The sequence below is a fragment of the Cheilinus undulatus genome, linkage group 22, assembly GCF_018320785.1.
Source record: "Cheilinus undulatus linkage group 22, ASM1832078v1, whole genome shotgun sequence".
NCBI lineage: Eukaryota > Metazoa > Chordata > Actinopteri > Labriformes > Labridae > Cheilinus > Cheilinus undulatus.
The window spans coordinates 23,712,454-23,737,885 of record NC_054886.1 but is presented as its reverse complement, the minus strand read 5'-3'; the positions used below and the strand labels follow the sequence as shown (position 1 = coordinate 23,737,885).

General features: G+C 39.5%; 1 protein-coding gene across 2 annotated transcripts; it reads right to left on the bottom strand.

Annotated features, from left to right (window-relative positions):
* Nucleotides 1–1,282: 1,282 nt before the first annotated feature.
* gba2 (glucosidase, beta (bile acid) 2) lies at nucleotides 1,283–25,185 on the bottom strand. 2 transcript variants are annotated; one of them, XM_041779785.1, is made up of 18 exons: nucleotides 25,137–25,185; nucleotides 24,186–24,859; nucleotides 14,420–14,511; nucleotides 13,022–13,137; nucleotides 11,866–12,084; nucleotides 10,114–10,353; nucleotides 9,860–9,962; nucleotides 9,619–9,772; nucleotides 7,194–7,319; nucleotides 6,926–7,110; nucleotides 6,678–6,782; nucleotides 6,473–6,580; nucleotides 6,234–6,385; nucleotides 6,002–6,108; nucleotides 4,997–5,139; nucleotides 4,766–4,881; nucleotides 2,606–2,797; nucleotides 1,283–2,312 (listed from the first exon to the last, which is right to left on the bottom strand). In XM_041779785.1, the coding sequence occupies exons 2-18, from the start codon at nucleotides 24,377–24,379 to the stop codon at nucleotides 2,064–2,066; spliced, it is 2,601 nt and encodes an 866-aa protein (XP_041635719.1). In that variant the 5' UTR covers nucleotides 24,380–24,859; nucleotides 25,137–25,185; the 3' UTR covers nucleotides 1,283–2,063. The 2 variants fall into 2 exon arrangements, with proteins under 2 accessions (XP_041635719.1, XP_041635720.1); XM_041779786.1 differs by having other exon boundaries at nucleotides 25,118–25,159.
* Between the last annotated feature and the right edge of the window lie 247 nt (nucleotides 25,186–25,432).

Sequence of the window (25,432 nt, the reverse complement as noted above, 5' to 3'; positions counted from 1 at the left end):
CCCTCCAGAGAAAACTAATTTCAGTTACTTGTATCTTAGATCTCCTTGTTTTGGTCATTATCCAGAGTTCGTGACCATAAGGGAGGGCTGGGAGGAAGATTGACCAGTAATTCAAAAGCTTTGCCTTCCAGCTCAGCTCCCTCTTCACCACAACCATCCGGCACAACGGTTGCAGCACTGCTGATGCTGCATCAATCTGCCTAACCCTTGCCTGTCTATCTCAGACTGCCTTTTACCCTGTTTGCAATTTCCACATAGGAGGACTTGGCTGTGCACCAAAACGCCGCGGGTTTTCTCCAAACCGAAGGCAGGCAACCTAGCCCACTGGAAGTGTGTCTAGAGTGCTGTGCTGTGGCACACAGCCCTGATCAGAGGGCAGAGATCACGGGGAGAACTGCGAGTTCATGCAGGAATAGTATGTCAACAGCAGACAATTTTACCTTTGGGGGTTAATATATCATCCTTTCCGGTGAAAGTCCATGATATTATTGTTCCGCCATTGGATGAGTACATTAGGAAGTTAAAAGGTTAATGTTTGCTTACAGGATCTGTGGTTTTATGTAAAATTCTTTGGCTAAATGTCCTCAAAAGTTAACTTTTCCTCATCAATGGCACCATTGTAGCTCTGTGACCCACTGACCTCTCAGTGACCCTTTGCTCTCGCTGCAGGATGAGACGTAATGTTGATATAGTGATGATATGCGATCCCTAGTCCGTGCATTGTGTTGTATTTTTAAACAACCGGACTTTCTACACTTGTGACTTCCTTTTTGGAGCTTAATGATCGACAGGAATCGACATGGCCAGTGCTGAAAATCTGCAGCATATCTTGTACGAAGTAGAGCAGAGTGGCGCTCCAGGGACGCGCCGCTGCCGGACTGGAGCGCCGGCTGTGGAACTGCTCTGATAGACTAGAGAGGGAGCGATGTGCTTTGCAGTTTGATTCGCCAGCGGAACTTGGCGCAGTCGCTATATGTGGAAATTGGAGGTTACTTCTAAACAATGCCCCAAGTTACTTGAACTCCTTCACCTGAGGCAGAGACTCACTCCCCACTTGGAGAGAGCAATCCACCAGTCTCCAGCTAGACTCAGTGTAGTTATTTAATGTGAAAAACTACTAGATGGCTGCCTGACTCATTCTGTTTAAAGACTAAATCTAAAAAAGCATCTAAAACGACCACTGCTTCTTATTGTTTTCTTTTGAAGATATGATAAAGGCATTCGATTGTTTCGTAACTAGTGAAAAATCACAGTGAATTAAATTAAATGCACAACCTCCTGTTGTATCAGTTCGTTTAATTCCACATGATTGTCATGAGTATTGGGTTTATAAAACAGTAAATGTTGCCTCTACATAATACTCTGTAGACTTCGGCCAACATGCAGCAAGGCACCAAATTCTATTACAACAAAATTTCCAACTCTACTCATCACACATGATTTCACTTAGTTCAGCATTCAAATTGAAGCCAAGGAAACAGGAAATACCTTTAACTTTGCAGTCTTCTTTTCAATTGTCCATATTTCTGATTGGGAAATTATTCAAATACAGCTTTATTTAAAGGTCTGCTGATGTCGATTTAACCGTCAAAGACAATAATGACTACATATGGCTGGTAGAATAATGAGAACAGTCCTTAAATAGTTAGCTTAGAAGTTGCTTAACATGTTGAGATGATTAGGGAATGTAGTGCAAAAAGACAGTATGTTGTCTAAAAACAAGTTTGTTTTTTTTCTATCAGCAATGCTCACTGGCTATGATTTTATTACTGCCGCATGACAGCACAACTTAAAAAAATAAAAAATGAACCATTTGCAGTAAAACTTTTTCCCTCTACAGCTAAAATCATGATCTACAGTAGCTAAAGACATTGAGTAAAAACCATTTTAGTTCTGACCTCAAACAACAAGACATTTGAAGTAAAATAAACAGTACAGTGTCATTTTAGGGTCTGAATCTGATCAGGGCTGGAGTGTAGATGAGGTTTTTGTCTGCCAGGGGAGAGATTGAAAATGATTTTCAGAGGAGCTTTTCTAATCACAGCAGTCTTTATTCTCAGATCCTAGCTCTCAGTTTCCCTCACATGCTGCTCCCCGTCAGATGCTCCATTTTGAGATGACGTTTTCTGATCCTTCTGTGAAGAGTTGAGGGCCAGTTGCATGGCCCAGATGCTCAGAGGCCTCATGTAAGCCAGCGAGCGGTAGATGCCCTTCTCACAGTAAGCTTCAGGAGTCTGGAAGGCCATGCCCAGCCTTTCCCACACAGTCCGATAACAGCCCTCTGCAGTGCGCATGCCCTCTTTATGCATACCCTGGGGAAGAAAAACAAAAACAGTGAGGGAACACAAATTTAGGATGTGTGAATAGTTAGAAGAAGCAATAAAGGTAATGAGTTTAAACATTAAATATATTGTTTTTGTGCTGCACTCAATTGACTGGGTTTGTTAAAGAGCAACATAGCTTATATTAAAGAAGCTACACATTGTGGACTGCATCTTACATACCAGAGTGACTACTGGAATATACAAACACACTCAGTTTAATTTATATATCATGTCAGTGCCGTTAATTAGTACATTTTAAAGTCATACATGCGCATGTTTACCTCATGAATCATGGTGGCAGCCAGTCCGTACACGACTCCAATCCAGACCTCATCTGACTGCACACTGGAGCGGTCGGCCACTCCTTCAGGACGCATACCGTTTACAGCCCCCATCTGACCTCCAGCAAAGCTCATCACATTTAAGTCATAGACAGACTTTAGAGCACTCTGGATTTTTTCTTTTGGAAAAGGCTGAAGGAAGACAGAGTAATGTTGAGCTTTAATATGCAGTGATTTTTCATGTATCTTTGCTTAGACAAAGGATGAAATGCTTGCTGTTTTAACAACAAAGTCTGCGTTAAATTAGACATGCATTAGGAAGATAACCATCTGTCTACAAGTATCCTTACGTATTTACAAAACTAAACCAAACTTTTGACAAAACAAATATTTTGGAAGTCAGTCAAAGTTCCTAAATTAGAATTCATCACTGAATTTTGACAATAAATCACAGCTAGTTGTGCTTTTAACTAGAAAAGCACTCGGAGAGCGCAGACCTCCGCCATTAGCCCTATCTCCCAATAGCACAGAATCCTTTAAAAAATTCCTGGACCCAGACGGTGATCCGGATCACTCCCAAAATCAAATCAGTTCTTCCTTATGCCATTTCTGACATTTCCTGAAAATTTCATTAAATTCCGTCCACAACTTTTTGAGTTATGTTGCTAACAATCAAACAAACTAACCAACAAACGAACAAAACCACCTGATCACATAACCTCCTTGGCAGAGGTAATGAAGTTTGAGGGGTTTTTTTCAGATTTCATAGCAGTTTTTTTAAAGTCCATATTGACTAGCTATATATTGTGAGAGGGGTCTGGCTACCGACCACAGATCTCAGACCCCCCCCTTGCAAACCACTACTGTGACGCTCGTCTCTGTCAGAACTGAAGTGCATAATTTAACAAAACAGCATAACAGTTTTAGATATTTTAAGTTCAACTGTATTTACAAAACAAACTCTGGCAGCAACACTCATGAAACAACCACATTGCTAAGATTACAAACTAAACATTTCATGAATAAAACTGAAAAAAGGTCTACTGCATGCACACTAGCTATGTACTTAATGTTACTACATAAGCCAAAGTAACTACTTCAACTTTAGCAGAAGTAGCTAAAGCTAACGTAGATACAAACCTAAAGCAAAGACTTCATAACTAATGTTGTTTAGTTAGCTTTAGATGTAGTTACTTTAGCTATGTAACTACGCTATCTACATAGTTTACCTAGTTTTGTTAACTTCATTTTTAGCAACATCAGCTATGTAGCTATGTAATCCATATATCTAACATAGCTTTGTTGGTTTTAGCCTAAGTTCTGCTGGCTTCAGCAATGTGAACCCTAAGCAAACGAAGCTAAAGCTAACATAGCTATATAGGTTATGTAGCTAAAGCTAAGGTAGCATAAGCTAATGTTTTTAATAGCTTTAGATGTAGCTAGGTAAACTACATGATCTACGTGGCTTACGCTGTTAACATAACTTCATTAACTTTAGATTTATCAATTTAGCTACGTTACCTCCGTAGCTAACATCGCTTCGTAAACTTTAGTCTCACCCTAGTTAGCTGCATTAGAGTGCTTTCATGAAGGACTAGCTTTTTTCTGTAAGCTTTTATCTTTTAGTATTCTAACCCTACCTAACTGAAAGTTTAATCCAATTTTAGTTTGGTGCTATCTCACAGTATTGGTCTCCAAGAGTGGGCATCTGATAACTGCTGTCTGCAGCCAGACTGTTGTGTATATTGGAAAGGCGTTATGGAATCCTCTAAAAATACAATTGCACTGGTGGCATTTTCAAAATAATGTCAGTGTCCGTCTCAAAAGTCTGAAAGAAGTTGTACTTTGCATCCAGTTTTTTATTTATTTATTTATTCATTGCTCAACTTAGGATTGTGGTTTGTTTTGCATTATTTTTAATATATAATTTTCAAGATAATGAATAATATCTATTACAATAAAGGCAGAAAACTCTCATTCTAAGCCGAGAGGATTTGTTGTAAAATTACAAAAGTAAAAAAAAACAAACAAACAAACAAAAAAACAACAACAACAATAAAAACATGGACCCTCCTACTGTACAACCAGGATTATGTGTTTGCACTGGAAGTAAAGGAAATAAAAACACCATGTGCTTCCAGGAAACTGGTTCAGTCTCACCTGGAATTCTCCCTCTCCCAGGCCAGACGCTCTCAGGAACCAGTGACCCGCACACTGGTCAGACATGACACTGTTAGAGAGATCTCTCCCACTGCTGTCATAGTTGTAGTATTTACCTCAAGAAAATAATATAGAGGAAACATTTCAGGTCTTAAGCATCATCCATCAAATTGTTTGTTTTCACAGAGAACTCTGGCTGGTGGTGAGACTTGAAGGCTTAATGAAGTTTACCATTCCACAGCAGCTTATCAAAGGCAGCACTGCCTCTGTCCAGGATGTCTCTGTAACGTTGGTACGCCTCCTCACTTTCAACCACTCGAGCCATCTTACACATGACACACAGGGACGCCAACCACAGCCCACCGCAGTAAGCACTGTGAAACAAAACCACCAGACAAACAGGTTCATTAGCAAGCCTTCTCTTTGATATGCAAAACTGATTCACATTAAAATAAAAAATAACACCTTGCTGTTATCATAAACAGTTAGGTCTTGTCTCCACAGAAAAAAATACTTTCAAGCTTCAGCAGGATGACTGGACTTCAAGTCTTTTTTCCAAGTATTCTGTTGCCCTTGAATTCAGTCTTTGCTTATGCAGCATTTACAAAAACATGGCAGAAAAAACCCACAATTTTACATGCATTTAGTTACTCATCAAAGACTTGTGTACCTGGAAAAAATACACTCTCATGCTCATCTTTAAGGCAGAGATCCAGACAAATCTGCAAATTCAGGGTTTATTTGCTCTTGCAGCTGCCTTGCTAGGTGACTCAGCAGAAGCATAAATGGCCACATCATCTGCATAAAGCTGGAAGCCAGACTCAGGACAAGTCTTAGGCAAGTCATTTATAAACAGACTAAAAAGCAAAGGGCAAAGATAGCAAAATCTATCTTATGTTTCCACAGCTAATATCAATCAAGCCTCCCTCACTCAAGGTAATAAGAATTTTGTCACTTTTTAAGGCTACACAATATTTTTGTGTTTTGGGATGGAACCATGTCAGACTATCCATTTTGGCAACTTTTGAGCTGTGGTGTCCAGATTTATCTGCTAAATATTATATCACGGTGTCCTCTAAAAGCCTGTTTATGACAAACTGAGGGAGAAAAGCTGTTCAGCGCAGTGCAAAACATGGTATATTTGTGTTTGTCCATTTTTACTGGAGATTTTTTGACTATTCAGTGGACAGCATAGAGTCTAGAGCAGCATTTTCACTAAGTGCGCTTTAGTCTCACCTTGGTCCAGTCACTGTCCAACCATCATAAGTCTGGTCTGCATATCCAGAATTCTCTATCAGTCCATCTCCATCCAGGTCGAACTTCATCTCTGACTCCATCACAGCCTGGTCATAATAAAAGAAAATAAATAAAAAATAACATATCTGAGAAAAACCTGACTCCAACAGACAAGTCTGTATATTTAGGTACACACTACAATTACAATCAAGCCTACAAGGCTCAGTTTTACCTGGCAGACTGGCCACATGTCCTTCAGGTACTGAAGGTCCTGTGTGAGATGATAGTCCCTGTAGACCTGCAGCACAAACTTCAGGTTTAGGTCCTTCCAGTCCGAAGTGTCATGGATGAGGTAGGCGTTCACCCTCTGCCATGGCTCGTCATCTGTAGACACAGTCATCATGTTTTTTTTTGGGCTGCCTCTGAGACTGTATATCAAACATCCCCTCCTTTACATTATATTCCTCTTACCTGGGTCTCCAATGTCATGAGGCACCACATTTTTGATCTTTACAGGAGAGTACAGCCCACTCATCAGATGCAGCCTCTCTGTCGGGTCGACACTGACCACACTGCCAGCTGAGGACAGATCCAGGCTGTAAAACTTGGCTTTGCTGTAACTTTTTTTATAACACATGCTTTAATGAGTTATAAGCCAAAAACAGCCTTTACTTACCTATATCGTACTGTAAACTGAGGGCCAGTTTGGGCCACAGCATGATAAGTGCAAAGGAAGCGTAGAAATGCACATCGTATGTGTTATACATTCTGTACTCCTGGCCTAAGAAAACAATAAGAGCTCGGTTATGTCAAACATAAAAACATACAACAGACTCAGACAAAGATTAGGGAGCAAAAGCTTTAAAAGCACTTTCATCCAAGACATGACTCTGATCTGTTGTCTCCTGTTTCTCTGACTCTCACCTTCCAGGTAAGCAAACCGCCCATACTCCTTGATGACATCAGGCTGAGCAGGCAGCCCTCCGTCCTCGCTGCGGACACCACCACTGACATCAGCATCCTCTGGCAGCTCCGTCCACACCGTCCCTCCATCGGCGACAAAATACAACTCATTAAACAGAGCCGACTTGTACCAGGAGGGGAGGGAACTGAAATATACACATCAACAGTTACTTTAAGACAAAACAAAGCAGTGTTTTCTTCACCTTTAACCATCAGAGCTGTGATCTACCTGTCCTGTAGGATGGGTCTCTGCCACTCCTCGATGCTCTCCTCCCATCTTCTGTAGTGTGTGAGTGCATAGTGACTGAGTGATGGGGATGCATCTCCTTTAGATCCAAAGAAACGAGTGTATCTCCTGGAAAGGGGAAAAACAAGAGCTCAGCACAAATTAAACAAATAATAAAAGCAGATGCTATTTTACTTTTTTAATCATTTAAGATTTGAAATCCCCAAAAGGCTTCTTTTGCATTTCCTAATTGTGGCTTCTTATAGAGCCAGGAACCTGCATAAGTATCATTGTCTCTGAATGATGATGCAGCTAATACATATTGGTCCCTTCACAAAGCAGTTACTGCATATTGGAGACATTACAGTGCTACTATTATATCTTGGCTACTTTACGATGTAAGATTTGCATCATGATCACTTTATGATGAGCCTGTTGTAGATCTTGTATTGTTAATTTTATCATGTAGTGCTTACTTAAAGGTTCTCTGAATTCATTTATTTTCCTTATAATGTTTAACAATGTAGTTTATGAGCTTTGTACTGTTACTTTGTCCTTGCTGTGTGGGCGTTTTATTGTGTCTTGCATCAGTTTTATGCAGGACTAAAAAAAAGAAATTAGCAATTTGCTAAAACTAGTGCAAATGATTTTTCAGTTCCCATGTATGAATCATCAATATCAGTGTACACTGATGAACACAGTTAATTTCAATAACACAGATGTTATCAGACTACACAAAGAGGCATTCATGAGTATTCTCATTGTTTTCAACATCTCATTCAATTGAAAGTAACTAGTAAACAGGGTCAAATTTTAAACCGCTACACTGACATTTGCTAGCATTAGCCCATTCAGTTCTTCTGATACAAAGAAGACACTGCCTTGTGTAATTCTTTGTTTTAAATTTCATAACATAACTTGCAGGAAAGTGATATTTAGATTTCCAGATGTATTAACTTTCCATGTACAAAATGTGCACTACAAGGCTATTTATTTAGCATTGTCCAAAGTCTTGACATGGACAAGAACATGCACTTCTGATATTTTTCAGATGTTGGCAAGTAGATTTGATAAGTTTGATTGTAGTCCGTGTCCATTTATTTATCACTCTGTCACATCTATCACATCTGTTTATCACTCTGCTACTACTAACACTCATCAGTGTATTCTGTATAACAAAGCTGGTTGAGAGGCATGATAAACACCTGTATCTCTTTATTTATAAATCCTTAAATGGACATACACCATCTTACATAAAACATCAATGCTAAACTGGTCAACTGAACCTTACCAAACTTGCTCTACTGACTATCAAATGCTTCAGGTACGATGGGTTTACTCTTAATTGGGAAAAAAGCTTTTGTGCTCCAAACAGGGAATCTTTTACAACACAATCTTTTATTTTATTTTTCTGTAACGCGACAATGTAAATTAAGGAAACCTCAATGATCTTTGAGATTTGAATAAAGGTGGATTATGATGATTCGTCTTACAGTAGAGTACATACACCGGCCCTCATTTATCAAAAGTGTATACCACAGAAATTGGTGTGTACGATCATTTCCATGCACAGATCGGCATTTATCAATCTAAATGTGAGCTTCTGATACGCTCAAATCCCAATCCAGGCCTGACTTCATTTACGCATGTTTTCAACTCAGTGTGGATTTACTTTGCAGCGCTACTCTGGCTGTCTTGGATCAGATATGACTTTTAAAATGTATTTAAAATCAAACCAAAGCTTTGACAATCCCTGTGAGCAACATTGCTTTTTGTTGATGATGGAGACTGAAACCATAATAAAGGGAGCAGGTATTTTTGCCATATTATGTATCCGAATGTCATGAACTCCAGGGGTGGGGCTGGCTGAATATCTGGGGGAGTAGTATTTAAATGAAGATGGTTTTCAGTTGTTGTATTTATCAACACCAACTCATTTGTATTCTGTTAATGGCAAGATGCATTTCATAAATTGCATGTGAACCTTGTCCTAGTATGATTTCTGATTGGTAATTTGCTGGGGTCTCTACACACATTTGATAAATGGGAGCCATCGTGTCGTGGACATTTTTGAGGAGGTACAGGACAGGTTACGTACTTCAGTGTTGACTCTGAGCTAAGTGAACCTATGGCGTATATTACAGTGTAAATTCAATGCAGAAGGTGGCATGCATTTTAAAATCATGACAATTTGTTTCTTAAATGGCTTGCTTTTTCTTCATACCCTTGAAATATTCTTTGAATGAAACTGTTTGATTGTAACTTGTGAGAGATAAAAAAAAATCTCTAACTGCAAGCACTGACATCCAAAAGTGTTGTTTTAGGTCAGCAAAGGAACTGCCTTCAATATTTAGCTTTGCTCAGTTTCAGGCTATTTTAATTACAGGCAAGACCAACACTGAGAGTCTAACTTCAATGTTTGATGTACCTGATGTGCTCCCTCTCCCTGGAGCCAAAGGTGATTTTGGGCATGTCCCAGACCAGACAGAACTCCACCGAGTTGTGACCCTGAGCCGGCACTGGGCAGCCCACAGCCACTGCAGCCGCCACCTTCTCTCCTTTAGACGTCGGTGGGCTGGAGCCTGCAAAGTGAAGACAGAGAGGGGAGGAATTAAACTTGCTTTGCTGTGCTTCAGTTTTGTCTTCCTTACACCTCATCCTCCACCAACCTGTAGGAGAGTCAAGCCGTCCGTCAGTTATGAGGTCACTCCACAGGCTGCTGCAGGTTCCCTTTGGACTGAACGCCGTCTGATGACTGACCTCCCTATCAGACTGTTAAAACATGCAAACAAACACACTTTTTAAATCCCACGCCTAATGCTCATTAAAGCCTTCAGACTTTTGTTTTTGTAATCCTGTTTATTTCTGAACTAGTCCTACAAAAAAGGCTCAAAGCTGCTCTAATCTAAATGCTGTGTCAAACCTGCTCTTGGGCAGCGATGCACAGAGTGTAAGGGTTCACTGTGGTGCAGTGGTGTAATAAGACCCCCGACACCGCCTTCCCCTCTTTCTCCAGGTGGAATGGTTCGTTCCAGTGTCCCCCGCTCTTGTCTTCTTTGTGTCCTGACCCGTTGACCATGGTGAACATGATGGAGACCTCTAGAGCAAAGTCGTTCTTGTTCTCTATGTCCCACACAAACACAGCCACAGGGAGACTCGAGTCCTGAGAGGACACAGATACACGCTGGAGTGACTTACATAGAGCTGTTTCCTAAATAATCTGAATCTCCAAAATGTAGTAACATTAGAAAAGCAAGAATTCCAAACCAACTAGAAAGACTGTGGGAGTTCATTTTAGCTGCTAGATTACAAACTCCTTTATATCTGATTATAGATACAAAAACCATGATAAAATGTTATGATGGCAGCCAAATCACTATTTTCTGATGTGCCTCTCTTCATAATAGTGAGATAGAGATGATGTGTTGGTATGGTCCCCCTGAAATTGGCAGTCAAACTGAGAGGGGTCTGGCTACAGACCATAGATCTCAGATGTTCAGACCTCTATGCTGAGACGCCTCATCTCTCGGAACTGAAGGGAGGTAATTTGCAGGTACATTATTATTCTTATTTTTATTATTATTATTATTGTTAATATCAATTTAGATTTATTTATAAACAAACTTTGGAAGTTACATTCATGAAATAACCCCATTACAGACTAAGCAAAATTTCATAAATAAAACTGAAAAAGTTTGATACCTGATCTGTGATTAGACCATTTTTGACCTATTTTAGAAGTAGATGAACGATGGCTCACCTAAGCTTTGCTAACTTTGGCAAAAGCTAATAAAGCTAAGCTTGCTAGCAATGTGGTCAATGTAACTACATAAGCCAATGTAGCTACCTTAGCTTTGACTAAAGCGAACCACCATTAGCATTACTACTCCTAAAACAGGTCTAGCTTAGCAAACTGTAGCTTTGTTACCCATGTAGCTAAAAAGCTTCAGTAGCTTTACATTTAGCTTTGTAGGTACATCAGCTTTGTAGCTTACTAGCTGACATAGCTTTGTTAGCTTTAGCCTTAGCTACACTGGATTGTTTTTGTGGAGGACAAGCTTTTTTCCTGTAAGTAAACTGTGTACTCAGCTTTATTAGATGCTTTGTAATTAGGTTTTAACTTTTGGTATCCAAACACTTAGATCTGCAGTCTGCAGCCAGATGGTTTTATTCAAGCTGACCCCTGATCAGCACCACAGAGCGGCGTATTCATACTGACTAATAACAGCCTGAAACCTCCTCAGCCTGGTTTAATTAAACTACCAAACATCCAAATTGGTCTGATGGCTTACTCTGTGAGAGACAGCAAATGCTGCAGAAAAATGTATCAGTGTAAATGCAGCAAAATCTGTGCGGTCAAAATGACAGCCTGCAGTCTTTCTAGGTAGAACTTCTATTTTCTTTGCTTTTTGTGCAATTTGTTAAAATAACATTCTAAATGAAAATAGGAAAAGTCAAGAAGCAGCAGCTTTCTATTGTCTCATTCAGTAAAAAAAATCTCTGAAATTCATCATAAAATTATGTGAAAAATGCTGCAGGTGCATCTTTTGATGTTTTGGGGACCACAAACACCAAATACCTTTGGATTTGACGTTTAAAAAGTAAATACCTAGATACACAATCCTCAAGTTGATAGGAAGAGAATACATTTTTTTTCCCAGGATGCCTTGTTTACCTGGTAGTCATGTGGGATAACTGGGGAGACCTGTCTGCAGGTTAGAGTCACATTCTGTCCCGGCAGATGATAAACAGTCCAGGCTCGAGGGTAAAGGGCGTGATAGAAAGCGTATTCTCCGCAGTAACCCCAGTTCCATCCTTGCAGCGTGGGTGGACGCTCGACAGAGAGCACCTGCTGGTAAATGGTTTGTCCCCCGCGTCGTAAACATACGGTAAACTGACAAAGAAACAGACATGAAAGGACATGTAAACACACTTGGACAATTTTTTTCTTTGTTTATTTAAGAGTTATATTTCCACAATACTCTCTGACAAACCCTGAGGACATAGGCATCCAGCCTGTTCTGTAAGGTAGTTTAAGCGGTTCAGAGACCTGGGAGCGAGTTTTTCCTGGATGGAAAGAGCCACACCCTTTCTTCAAACAAGCCACTCTGCTGAGAGAGGAATCTCTTACCTGTGCTTGCACTACACTCGATTTGTCCCTCCTTTAACTCCACTATTTCATGTGTAGAACTGCATGAATGGGATACTTAGCAAACACATTTGGCAAGAACAGGAAAAAAAACCAACAGAAAAGAAAAAACAGATCATTATATTGAGACCTGGTCAATCAGGAGCTGTTATTAAAATGAGTACTTTGGAGCTTTTACAACACCTAAAGCAGCTTCATGGAGAAGATAAGCTTCTCCTTATCAGGAGTGTAAACAGTGATTTAACAGGCTGCAGGAGTTGTCGCTGGACTTTGTTTGACAGTATTCCAATAAGCCAGAGGCTATTGTGTGGGCCGAAATTAGAACAAGAACTACTGGTGGATATATGCCTTCAAGTAGTTTCAAATTACCAGGAAATGAAGGCAGAGAAAAGGGCTGAGGTGTTTGGCCTAACGACCCTTACCTTTTCCTCTGAAATCGAGTCAGTTCATCTATGGGTCAGGGTGAACATTTGTGCAAAGTTGGATGCAAATTCATACCACAATTCCTGAGATATTGTGTTCACAAGAATGGTGCAGATGGACTGACAGACAACCAGATAACTTCATGCCTCCAGTCTCAGTACCCCGTTGTAGAATCATAAGAATACAGAGAAAACATCCTTCAACGAAGTTATTCTTAGCCCTGTCAGATGTCTCTCAGTCTTCTTAAGATTCTGTTTACCTGGTTTGCTGTGACAGTTTTGTAGTGGTACATTCCAGGGTTGAGCTGCCACCTACAGAACTCCCCCCTCCAACCTCTGGTGATGGTTCCTCCTCCAATACCACCGAGTGGAGCACCTGCAAAATATGGGAAATATAGCAGGTTATAACGGGGTAGCAGACTAGGGTTTGGGCCTTTTTATGGAAAAGACAAGTAAAGTTCTACAACCCCAATTCCAAAAAACTTGGGATGCTTTTAAAATGTGAATTAAGTCAGAATGCAATGATTTGCAAATCTCATAAACCCATACTTTATTCACAATACAACACAAATGACATATCAGACGTTGAAACTGAAACATTTTAACAGTTCAAGAAAAATATTCGCTCATTTGAATTTAAAGGCAGCAACACATCTGAAAGGAGCACGGACAATTTTGATTCATCTGACCATAGAACAGTTTTCCATTTAGCCTCAGTACATTTTAAATGAGCTTTGACTCAGAGAAGACACTGACATTTCAGAATCATGTTCACATGTAGCTTCTTCTTTGCATGATACACTGCATTTGTGCATTTGTGGATGGCACGGCCAGGTGTTGACAGCAAAAGTGTGTTAGCACTAGAGCCCAACTGATTTTTAGGGCCCGAGCACCAAATGGGTGCGAGACCCCTATTGTAATTGTAGGTGTTTTGCTTTTCTCTCACTCTCTCTCTCACTCTCATCCACATTTGGGCCGTTAGACATGCAGAGATTTAGGTGACAAGTGGCACATGCCAACAACTCCTGACACATTTTGTGCTTGGTTTGAACACTGCCAAAAAATAAGTTTTACTTAGATTTATGAAATTTGGTGTGAGGCAACAGGTGAGACCATGTTTCTATTTCTATGGGTGTTTTGGACCTGTTTCATGGAGCATATTTGATCTAACTAAACTTAGTACAAGAACTTAGGAAAGCACTGAATGTCTTACCCTAGCTTTGCAATCAAGTGTTACTGACACAACATGTCGATGGAAGTTGCTGCTACATTTCTGTGCTTGTTTTGGTCCAGATGTTGCTCCTAAGCTTATCCTATTATTTTGTACTTGAGAAGATGGTTCATAAGCGAAGTTGGGCATTAATCGTGAACAGTCAGTAAACCTCTTGACAAGCCACTGAAGAACAAATTTGTCAAAAATTATGAACTTGTACTTCTTTGGTCTGGCAATTTAAAAAACAATCAGCTTCAGTTATTTCCAAAAGCACTTACGGGGACTTAACTTTGGAAAATAAAGAGGTCAACTGAGGTTTTGGCCCAAGATTAGACAGAATTACACTAACCTTTCACAAAACCTTGAAATATTATGAAACAGGTCACTTATTCCTCTGAAATTCAACCTTTGATATAAAATTGACGTAAGAATGATGTGAACTCACCGTATATCTGGCGCAAAGGCTGCGCTCGAAACATATCGATGAATGGAGCTTTCTTTTCCACCTGCGTCTTCTTGTACCACCATTTCAGATACCTGGATGAACACATTAAGGATGGAGTTAACAATTTAATTGACCACTTTAATTGGCCAATCCATATACTCACCTTTCCATTATGTCCCCCAAACAAATACATTCACACATACACACACACACCCCACTGACACACTCTCCCACTCGAGTAAAAACATAGCCTTCCAACACCTTCAAACTTAAAATATCTAAATGTTATGAGTCCCTGCTTTACTTTTCCCTTTGCTGTCTTGTTTCCACCGTATGTATGTATTGCTTGCGTGTTGTCTTCACTTGTCATGATCTGTTTCGCATCACTAAATAAATAAATAAATAAAAGGATGGAGTTAACAACAGTGTTAAATCCACAAATTCTCCCTGACTATAGTCGAGTTGTAAAGGGTTATGAATCAAGGAAATTAATCTTCAAAGCAGTTTACAAACAACTATAATAAGTGTAAGTGCCATTGAATAGCAGGCTGTTTCTTCTAGTCTACTGCTCTGTAGTATCTGGAGCCAAAAACTGGAACAAATAGTTAATTTTCACACACACTTAACCAACGCTCAGACACACAGGCAGAGACACAAAGGAGGGAATTGTGCAAAAGCATAAAGAAAGCACTTGTAAGAGGAGAGAAGTGAAGCCAAAGTGGCAGTTTTCCACTTTATCTGACTGATGTTAACAGTGTGGGTATGTGCCTTTTGTGTATGTGGCTGTGGGTGTATCACACCAATTTGTAAAATATGAATTACACTACATTAACAACAGCCTCAGAGATGAAGGATAAAGTCAGTAATCTGTTTTATGCTCTGGACTTTGATCTCAGACATGCAAGATTTCCTTCTAGCTCACTGAGCAGATTATAACTTCTTTACCGCTCGTTTGTTGTTCAGAAATCTCGACTGATGGATGTGACAAAGCTGAGAAAGCAAGTGTTTCTCTGTAATTTGAAATCAACCCTTGGTTGTCTGGCTATTTGAGTAATTTTTAAAAAATGTACTCCCAGGGTGAAGGTAGCATGGGGACAACCTTTGGTGTGCATTTAATATACAGTGCAGTCATTAGGCACTGAAACTTTTTTCAGTTTCTGGGCAAGTGTTATAAGCTAGCTTTTGAAAAACTTTTGCATTTCACAAAGCTATACAGCTATCTTATGATACTTGCCCAGGAACTTCAGAATGCAACGTTGCAACTTTTGCCTTGGTGTTTGTCACACTACTGGGATAATGTTACCTGTTTTGTAAAGATGTTAAAAGGCCTAAACTACCAAATTTACAAAAAGCTACTAGAGCTAGCAAGAATTTGTAGCTAATGACTCTGTCATACTACTGGGATAATGTTACCTGTTTTGTAAGGATGTTAAAAAGTCCCAAACTACCAAATTTACAAAAAGCTACTAAAGCTAGCAAGAATTTGTAGCTAATGACTGTCATACTACTGGACTAATGTTGCCTGTTTTGTAAAGATGTTAAAAAGTCCCAAACTACCAAATTTACAAAAAGCTACTAGAGCTAGCAAGAATTTGTAGCAAATGACTCAGTTACACTGCTGGCCTTCATGTTACCTGCTTTGTAAGACATTAACAATTCAAAAACTGACAAATATCAGAAAACTAAGTGCTGTCTTAAAGTATGTAGCTTTAAAATGTATTAAATTACTGGGCATCACTTAACTTTTCTGATACATATTTAAAAATCACTTTCCGAGTTGGATAGCGAAATACCACAACCGTGCAACCTGCCACCTTTTCTGTCTATAACACCAAACTGGTGACTTTGGCAAAGCTAACAGAGCTGGCTTAAAATCTGTAGTTTGTTAATGTATTAAAACCTCCAGTCATCAGAAACTTCTTTTCATGTTAGGTATTTGGCAAGGCTAACAATATCATGTAGCATATTAACGTATTAACACCAACAGGGATATTGATTTAAGGCCTCCTCTTTCTGTGATTTGTGGCAGATTTGTTTAGGCTAAAATTTAAATCCTATTACCGAAGGAAAACAAAGGTTTAAAATTTTTAGTCTCTAATGAAAGCTTCAAGACACATTTTGCAGCATTCCCTAGGAAAGAAACCATGTGTTATTGAAAACTTACAAATTCATGCCACTGTGTTAAAATAAAAGCATCCAAACTCTTTTGGAATGACTTATGATGTTGAGAGATGTGTTTTTATGTAAATAGAAAAAGCAACTTAGTAACAATGTAGCTCATTGACTGTACAGTCTCTGCCTCATTAGATGTCAAACCAGGCGTAGTAGCTTTGTGCTCAGCTTTATGACCTTATTTGACTCTGACATTGTTGACAACATCTCCCTGACAAAACTTTTCTTGCTCTTTGTGAGGATCTCGTGCGACTGCAGAAAAGCTACACTGGATGCCAGTGTAGCCACATACAATAACCTACAGGAAAACAACAAAACAATGGTCTGCAGACACCACTACACTCAGGAGGATATGAATAGGATGGAGTTATCTGAGGCCACACCAGGTGACGCTTTTGTTAAGATGTTGATGCTTTTCAGCTCAACTGAAATGTGAAAGATGGTGCTGACCCTGATCTGAATCTGTGTCCAGGATGATGACACTGACCTGAAGCCAACCTCTTCTAATTAAACAGTCAACTTCAAATCAAAAGCAGGAAAATTCAAATGGCATAAAATAATCTATTATATTCAAAAATGTAACACTCGGCAGATTAAGGTAGAAGACTTATTCTAAGTAGAATTATACATTTGAGTAATTAAAGTGTTTTTCTCTTTTCTTGACAACTTAGTGCTTTTATGTCCCATATTTAATGCAAGTATCTTTGCTTTTTTCTTTTAAAACTAGACTGAGACACAAGTAAAAAGAGGGCACCACTTATTATTGGTATTGAAGAGTTATAGAGAAAAATCTGAATAAGATAGACAACTTCACTCCAACGTAGCTTCAGCAGACGGCTGTTCAACAGGTCTGGTTCTGCTCGAGGTTTCTGCCCAGTAACGGGAGCTTTTTGCTAACCGCTGTAACTTTGCTAAATGATACTTAGATCTGTGTTTGTGCAGTCCTGGTAACAGGATTAGCTGGGACCCTGAAAAACACAGTAAATGGACCCTCCTATGCTGTGATTTATCGATGGTATCGATGTGTGTGTGCTTGATGAGTAACATTGGTGCTAGTATGGGTCCCATTATCTCAGTTACCTCACTTTGAAGCCGAAGAGCGTGTCAAGCTGTTGTTCGGTTGGTAAGTAAATTTGTGACACCTTTGAACCCATTTTAACCACTTCCCCCCCATTTTTGCCATTTTTAAAATCTAATTTAACCACTTCTTCAACCTATTTTTACCACTTCCTGCTTTTTTTTAGCCTGCTAACCCATTTTTGCTGCTTTAATCCCGTAGTGCCACTTTAATCCCATTTTGACACTTTATAATCTCAATTCATCACCTTTTCTGTTAATTTCTGCCACTTGGAAGACATCTTACTACTTTTTAACCAATTTTTACCACTTTCTATGCCCATTTAGGCATGCTTAACCCATTTTTGCTACTTTCCATCTCTTTTTGCCTCTGTTAACCCATTTTTGACTCTCTTAACCCCATTTAACCACATTTATGTCAAGTTTTGCCAGTTTTAGTTGTTTTTTTCCAACTTGTTAAGTCCCTTTTTGCAACCTCAAACCTGTTTGGACAACTCTTGACCCCTCTTCACCACTTTTAAGCCCAGCTTTGAGTCCTCTTTTGCCACTTTTGACCCATTTTGCCGCTTATAACCCATTTTTGTCAGTTTTAAAATCCAGTTTCACCACCTTTTCTGCCCATTCTTGCCACTTACAACCAACACATGCCACTCTTCAACCCCCCTAATAGAGGCAGGGAAATTTCATAAACGTCAATAAAAGCCTGGGCTCTTACTGGGTTTAACAGTGTCTATGATATGAAGTTAGGTCAATTATATCTACACTACCACTCAAGCAACAATGCGCACTTTGCTAATTCTACTCCTAAAGCTTAGATATAGTATCACCCTACTCTTGCTGAACAGTTATTTTGTTGTTTAAGGTTCATAGTTCAGTAAATCCAGATTATTCACATTTCTTCTATATTTTCCTTGAAATCCGTGCAGTCTTTCTTGTAGAGCGTCTGACGAGGTGTAACTGATCATTTCTAAGCATAACAGCAAACAACAATTGCCTCATCTTGTGATCAAATGTTATAGCAGAAGGTGTGGCCATTCTTCTGTTTAACACTCTTCAAACATGCTGTCCCTCGTACCGCTGCTTTATGACTATCATGCTATTCTGTGCAATGATTAACAAAGGTTGCCACTGGCATTAAAGCAACCAGGACACACCTCTAATGAGACATGGGAAAAAAATGTTTGCTCTTTGTGTTAGTTTAGGCTGATGTGTGTTTTCTTTAATTCTACATAGAAACAGATAGATTCAAAAGAGGAGCGAGTTTGACTGCTTAGACAGCCCTTTGCCATGAAATGCAGAAATCACACGCCTCAATGTTGCAGACATAGAAAAATGAAAGGCAGAAGCAGTAACAAAGGTGATTTGGAAAGGAAGACAAAGTAAATAATCTCTTGTCCAGATTACAGACAAATGCCAAAGATTTCTGAGTCAAGCTCTCTGGAGATCGAACTGATAACTGAGAGAAAATGTTGCTGGCATAATATGTTTCTTTACGTCTCAGATGTCAGCGGGTGGCTTGGAAAACAAACCCCATCAGATCCACAGATGTCGAGCTCTGCTAGATTTTTGCTCTATAGCTGCAGGGTGATTTCTAATTAGCTGTGCTGCATAGATTTAAACCTCACAAGCAGACAGATTGTGTTTGTGAGACCTGGTTTAACTTCCTGCGTTCACTGCTGGAAGGGATTTTGAAGTCATGGAAAAAGAAACAAACTGCAGCTTGAACTTAAAGCTGACCTGGCAGCAGAAAAGTACAGAACGTGACATGAGCATTTCCTTTTCAACCACAAAGTTTCAACAGGACATTCACAGAGGATGCTTTGTGACCAGACTAATGTGAAAGCACTTATCTATAAACTGTACTTTATAAACAAAAAATGGCAAACCACAAGCTGCAAAAGAACTTTTGAACTCTTTCGTCACTTGTTATGCTGCCCATCCTGTTTGTACATGGAGATAAAAACTCCCTTTTCTAGACAGTTGAAAAAATATCCATTTATTTTACTTAATAAATGTAATTCTTCTAACATTTAGCTATTTACATATTCAATTCAGCAGATACTAATTGATACTGATATAGTAATAAAAGTTCAGACCTAAAACTTTAGTCCTCAAAACACACTTTGAAGTTAAAGATGAATAAAGAAGCCTAGTCTAGCCATGCAGTCTCCATTTGAAAACATTTGTGATAAATAATGGGTATAGCTCAGTGACTTCAAGTGTGGTACTGTGATGGATGCCACCTTTGCAATAAGGCAGTTTGTGAAAGTTCATCCCTTCTGGATATTCCACAGTTAACTGTAAGTGGTATTTTTAGAAATTGAAGCATTTAGGAACAACAGCAACGCAACCACAAAGCAGCTGCAGCTCCATGGAATGGGCTTCTATGCATGCGAACCTCACGTCATCAAGTCCAATGCCAAGCGTCAGCTGGAGTGTTGTAAAGCACATCGACATTGACTGGTGGAAATGTGTTCTGTTGAGTGACGAATCACACTTGTCTGTTTAGCAGTCAGATGAGCGAATCTGGGTTTGGCGAAAGCAGAGAGAACCTGCCTGACTGCACCGTGCTAAATGTAAAGTTAGGTGGAGGAGGGATAATGGTATGGGGCTGTTTTTCAGGATTTGGGCTATGCCCCTTATTGCTAGTGAAGGCCAATCTTAATGCCTCAGCAAACCAAGACTTTTTTGGACAATGCTACGATTCCAACTGTGTGGCAACAGTTTGGGGAAGGTCCTTTTCGATTCTAACATGACTGTGTCCCAGTGCACAAAGTAAGGACTATAAAGACAAAGTTCCATGAGTTTGGTGGGAAAGAACTTCACTGGCCCACACAGGGCCCTGACCTTAACCACATCAAGCACCTTTAAGAATAACTGGAACAGAGATTGTGAAGCAGGCCTTGTCGTCCAAATTCTCTACAGAATGAATGGGCACAAATTCCCACAGAAACACTCCAAACTCTTGAGGAAAGCCTTTCAAGAAGGGTGGAGGCTGTAATTGAATACAATGTCATTACAGTCCCTGTTGGTGTGATGGTCAGGTGTACAAATACTTTTGTCTAAATAGTGTTTATCAAAATCTAAATCATGATAAAATTTTAAAATGCAGTATCTTGACAAGAGCAGGTTTTACTACCTCACTGTTGTAGAACTGAAACTGACATATTTTAAGAGCCTTTTATTACTTTAGTGTGTAGTGTCAACCTAACAGAGGCAGGACATTTCTCTTTATTGTTTACTTTTGATTTAGGAATTTAAAACAGAGCAATCCCAACAAATCAAACACAAAACAAAACCAAATACAAAACAGAAGTAACCATGAAGTCATGGAATCAGCTGTTCATGAAGTCAAACATTACTGCCTCCGTCAAATGAGTTGTTGCATACAAGCATATATTTAACATTACAACTTTGTTTCACTGGTTAAATGTGTACAGTTTTTACCATTGTTTCTCTTCCTGTTCTTTGTGACACCATTTAGAGTAGGTCACTGTTAAAGTATGCTTATAAAAGGGCCAGCAATAAAGCCAGCAGGACCTTTATAAAGTAAGCATCATCTTTCTCAAGTCAAACAGGGAGAAGTCTAAAATCAAGGGGCTGACATGTAATAAACCCAGATTTTTGAGAATAACTGTTGCAACGTCTCTCCAGAAAGGCTGAACGGAACCAAAACATGTGAGAATGATCAATCCTAGACTCTCCACATTCCCTCCAACAGCAGCAGAGCTGGCTGCCTGTGTGTTTGGATTTCTGTTTGAGCAGGATGAGAAAGCTGACACTTAGGGCTAACAGGTCCCCAGGTGCTGTACGATGGAAACACACGAGGTATAGACAACAGGTTGCTATGGAGGTGTAAACTGAGACTAGCAGGTGTTAGAAGGAGGAATCTAAAGGTGATGCACTGAGTGAAAAATAGGAAGTGTTTGTGCTCTGTTCGGCACAAAACTTCCCTGTTTATGGGGAAGTCCATGCAAGTCATTAATGTCTACAAATGGTTAAAATGACTTAACCTTCTGGACTTCTAAATAGTGGCTAAAAAAGTTAAGGGAGATCTGGAAATTATACAAAGAAATGAAAGATCTTTGTTTTGTTTCGAAAGCCTAAAATGAATCAGCTGCACTGATTTGGCCCTAGTAATTCTCTGTACTACTCTGCCTCTGGGAGTACAACACACCACATCTCCTCCTCCTCATCCACAGTTCCCCTATTAGTTTATGCTAAGGGTGAAACTATCTCAAGAATATAAAGCCAAAGGTCAAAACACCTGTGAGTATTTCCTCATTGCACAGAGAAAGTTGTTGTAGATGTTATTATTGCTTTAATGAAGATATTCATTTAACATATTGAATATTAGAGGTAGTACGGTAGTTAAAGATTCTTGTATCTTGTATTCACTTCACATAAGAAAGAACTGAAGCCAAATCATTTCAAAGGTGTAGGTGCAGAAGGAATAAAAGAAGTGGGAAAACGCTGTGTTTACTATTTGAATAAAATAATTACAACTTTAATTATGTGTAAAATTATGACAAGGGTCCATGAGGCAGGCAAGAATGTTGGCTATTACTGGAGTAACACTGTCCTAGACACTCATTCCCATCTAAAAAAAAGCTGCATTTTACCATGATAACTTATAAAAGTATTGCCAAAAAAAAAAGAACTAGACATGCATTTTCTACAGATTTTGCTAATCAAATACAAACATATTGCTGGATTAAAACTGTTTTAGTTTTGCTCTTTCAGACAAGCATTACATAATGTATACAACCTTAGAGGGAGATTAAAGCTCCTGTGAGATTTTTTTTTATCTGTTTACAAAACAGGCAGAAAATAATACTGAGCATGACAAAAAGCAAGCATGACAATTAGCCTGAAGATTGATTATATCCACATAGCCATTTTCATATGGCAGTGGCGGAGGGTAGGTGTCCGTCAACTTGACAAACTGCTACAGAAATAACCTTTGTTTATATTTTCCCCTCAATATTTTCTTTGAGTGGTGCTTTTGACTGTTAACATACATCAAGTTGTCTCCAGTGGAAGCCAGTCTTAATGCCTCAGCATACCAAGATATTTTGGACAATGCTATGCTTCCAACTGTGTGGCAACAGCTTGGGGAAGGTCCTTTTCAACAAGACTGTGCACCAGTGCACAAGGCAAGGACTATAAAGACATGGTCCCATGAGGTTGGTGTGAAAGAATTTCACTGGCCCACAAATAGCCCTAACCTCAACCCATCAGGCAACTTCGGGATGAACTGGAATGGAGATTGCAGGCCAGGCCTTCTCCTCTAACATTAGTTCCTGACCTCATCCTTGCTCTACAGAATGAATGGCATAAATTCCCACAGAAACTAAAATCTTGTGGAAAGCCTTCCAAGAAGAGTGGAGACTGTTATAGCTGCAAAAGAGGCCCAACTCCATATTAAAGTTTGTATATTTGTATACAATGTTACTACAGTCCCTGTTAGTGTGACAGTCAGGCAGCCAAATAATTTTGTCAATATGATGCATGTTCTGTCATTTATTTCAGCCTCTTCTTTCTAATTATCTTGTTTCAACTAATTTAGCATTATTTGTATCCCCTTGTTGTAACATGGGTTACTTTTCCTTTTTATTGTATTGCCCTTTTATCATTTGGGTAGTTGCCCCTGAAACACATGCAAAATCCACTGATTTTGTATGTATTTCAGAGTCCCATTAAGGAGAAGTTGATGTAAACTAGTTTAAAGCTCCTGTGAGAAGCTTTTGTCTGATTAAAAAACAGGCAGAAATAGATACTGATGACTTTTTTAAGCCCTACACAAGCAAGCAAGACCATCAGGAACAAGATTGATCATTTCTGCAAAGTTATTTGAATGTCTGTAACTACTGACGGGAGGTAGATTTCAGAAAAGTCTACTGAAATGTCCTTTTTTAAACTGTTTTCCATGGCAAAGATTAAAAAAAATATTTGTTAAGGAATACAAGGTGACGTATTTTGTTAGGAAAAACAAGTAGCACTCAAGATAAGAGGTATTTCTTTGTCCACAGAGGGCTCCAGAATCAACACAACTTTAGAACTCCTTGCAGGAGCTTTAAGCCCTTTCTTCTAAACTGGAGGTCTGAACCCAAAAGTGGGTTGCAAAGCGAATTTTAGTGGTCCAGACATGTGCCAGCAGAAAAATATGTGGTAAAAACTCTATGTGCTTTTATCTTGAAGAAAACTTCTCATTTGCTTTGTTTTGTTACATTATTTGCATCATTTTGAGCCTAAACTGCCCCATTTTTCATATAAAAAATGGTGATGATTGAAAATTTTGAGAAATTTAGGTCTTGATTTGTTATTAAGGAGGTGGTGGTGGGTCCTGATGCTAAACCAGTCAAGAACCACTGCTTTAAACTATGTAATTTGTGTAGCATCAGATTATATGCTGCATTGGTTTCCCTAATAAAATTAATTATTGTGCTATAAATGGGCTTCCTAAGCAAAGTGGTGTAACCTGAAGCTACTCAAGCAGAGAGGCAGAGGTTCTTACCTGATACCCAGACCAACGTGCTCTACAACGTTGGACAGAGAGACATCTTTAGCCTGAAAGGGCTTCCTCTTCTCCTTGAACTCATGTGCCAGACAGATCCGCCAACCCTCCTTGGGCACGCCATATCCCATTTCCTTGGAGACATACCTGCTCATGAGGTCTGCTGTGGACTTCTCACCCCACTCTGAAGTCATTTTTGCAGCCAGACTGAGCTCAAAGAAATTAGTAGAAGAAGGGGAAAAAATCACTTCTTGGTGCACGAACAGGGAAGGTTTCACCACTTTCTGTCAGTGGGGTCAGATTTAGAAAACAGCAGCATGGAGCATTGAAATCCTGAAGTGTATCAGCTGTCAGGAAAGAGTCATTCCTGTGAGGTAAACCGGTTCTCAACTGACAACCTGAATACCTTCAGGGAATAGGACCAAGCAGGGGTAATAATGCTCCTTCAGGTGGGAGGCCCTTGTGCCATTATAGTGTTATTACAGTCCGCAAGATCACCCACAGTTGGGTAAGCTCATATCATAGTGGACATTTTGCATCAGCCTCTGGATCACTGTGTTTAGTGATGGTGGAAACCTTTGGCACTTTTGCACAGTCTGGATGAGGCTGCGTGGTTAGAAGGCAGCCGGAAACCGACAGAAAGCATTAAAGGCGCGATCCCAATCATTCAGCACCTGAAATAAAACCAAATATTTTGACATAGTGGTTAAAAAGAAATGATCAAGTGTACCTGGTATCCACACAAGAGGGCCGATATCAGACAAGCATCTCAGTAACCGGCGGTTAGCTGCAAAGAAACAGACTGGCACCTAGTCATTAACCATTAACGTTAGCCACATTTGTCTTTGCTTCTATGTCATGGATCACTAGCTAACTTTAATGGATCACTGGTAATTATTTAACGAGTGAATATATGATGTTTGTTAAAGTACCGAAGAGACGGCGTCATACCTATGCTGCTCCAAACCGACTTCTGTCAGAGCCCTGCAGTTTCTACAAGCTCAACCCTCGGTATGTAAGAATATCTTTTCCCCTCACGTAGTCTTTTAGGCAACAATTTCTTTCTGGCTTCCGTCGAAGAACATCTACTTCTACCTGAAATGACACCCAAACCTCAGCCAAACTACTAAACTTACTTTATTAATATTTTTTTGTTTGGTGGAGTCAAAATTGGCCGTGTAACTTCAAGTTTGCCGTGCCTAAGAAGTCTTGCTCAGGGGAGAATTGCACTCCACTACAGGGTACCG

Coding starts and splice junctions, on each gene's coding strand:
- gba2 (XM_041779785.1), bottom strand. CDS start 24,379: ATGACTTCAGAGTGGGGTGAGAAGTCCACAGCAGACCTCATGAGCAGG. Junction 6,109..6,233: donor ACATGTGGCCAGTCTGCCAG/GTAAAACTGAGC, acceptor TATTATGACCAG/GCTGTGATGGAGTCAGAGAT. Junction 2,798..4,765: donor TGGGAGAGGGAGAATTCCAG/GTGAGACTGAAC, acceptor GTCTTCCTTCAG/CCTTTTCCAAAAGAAAAAAT.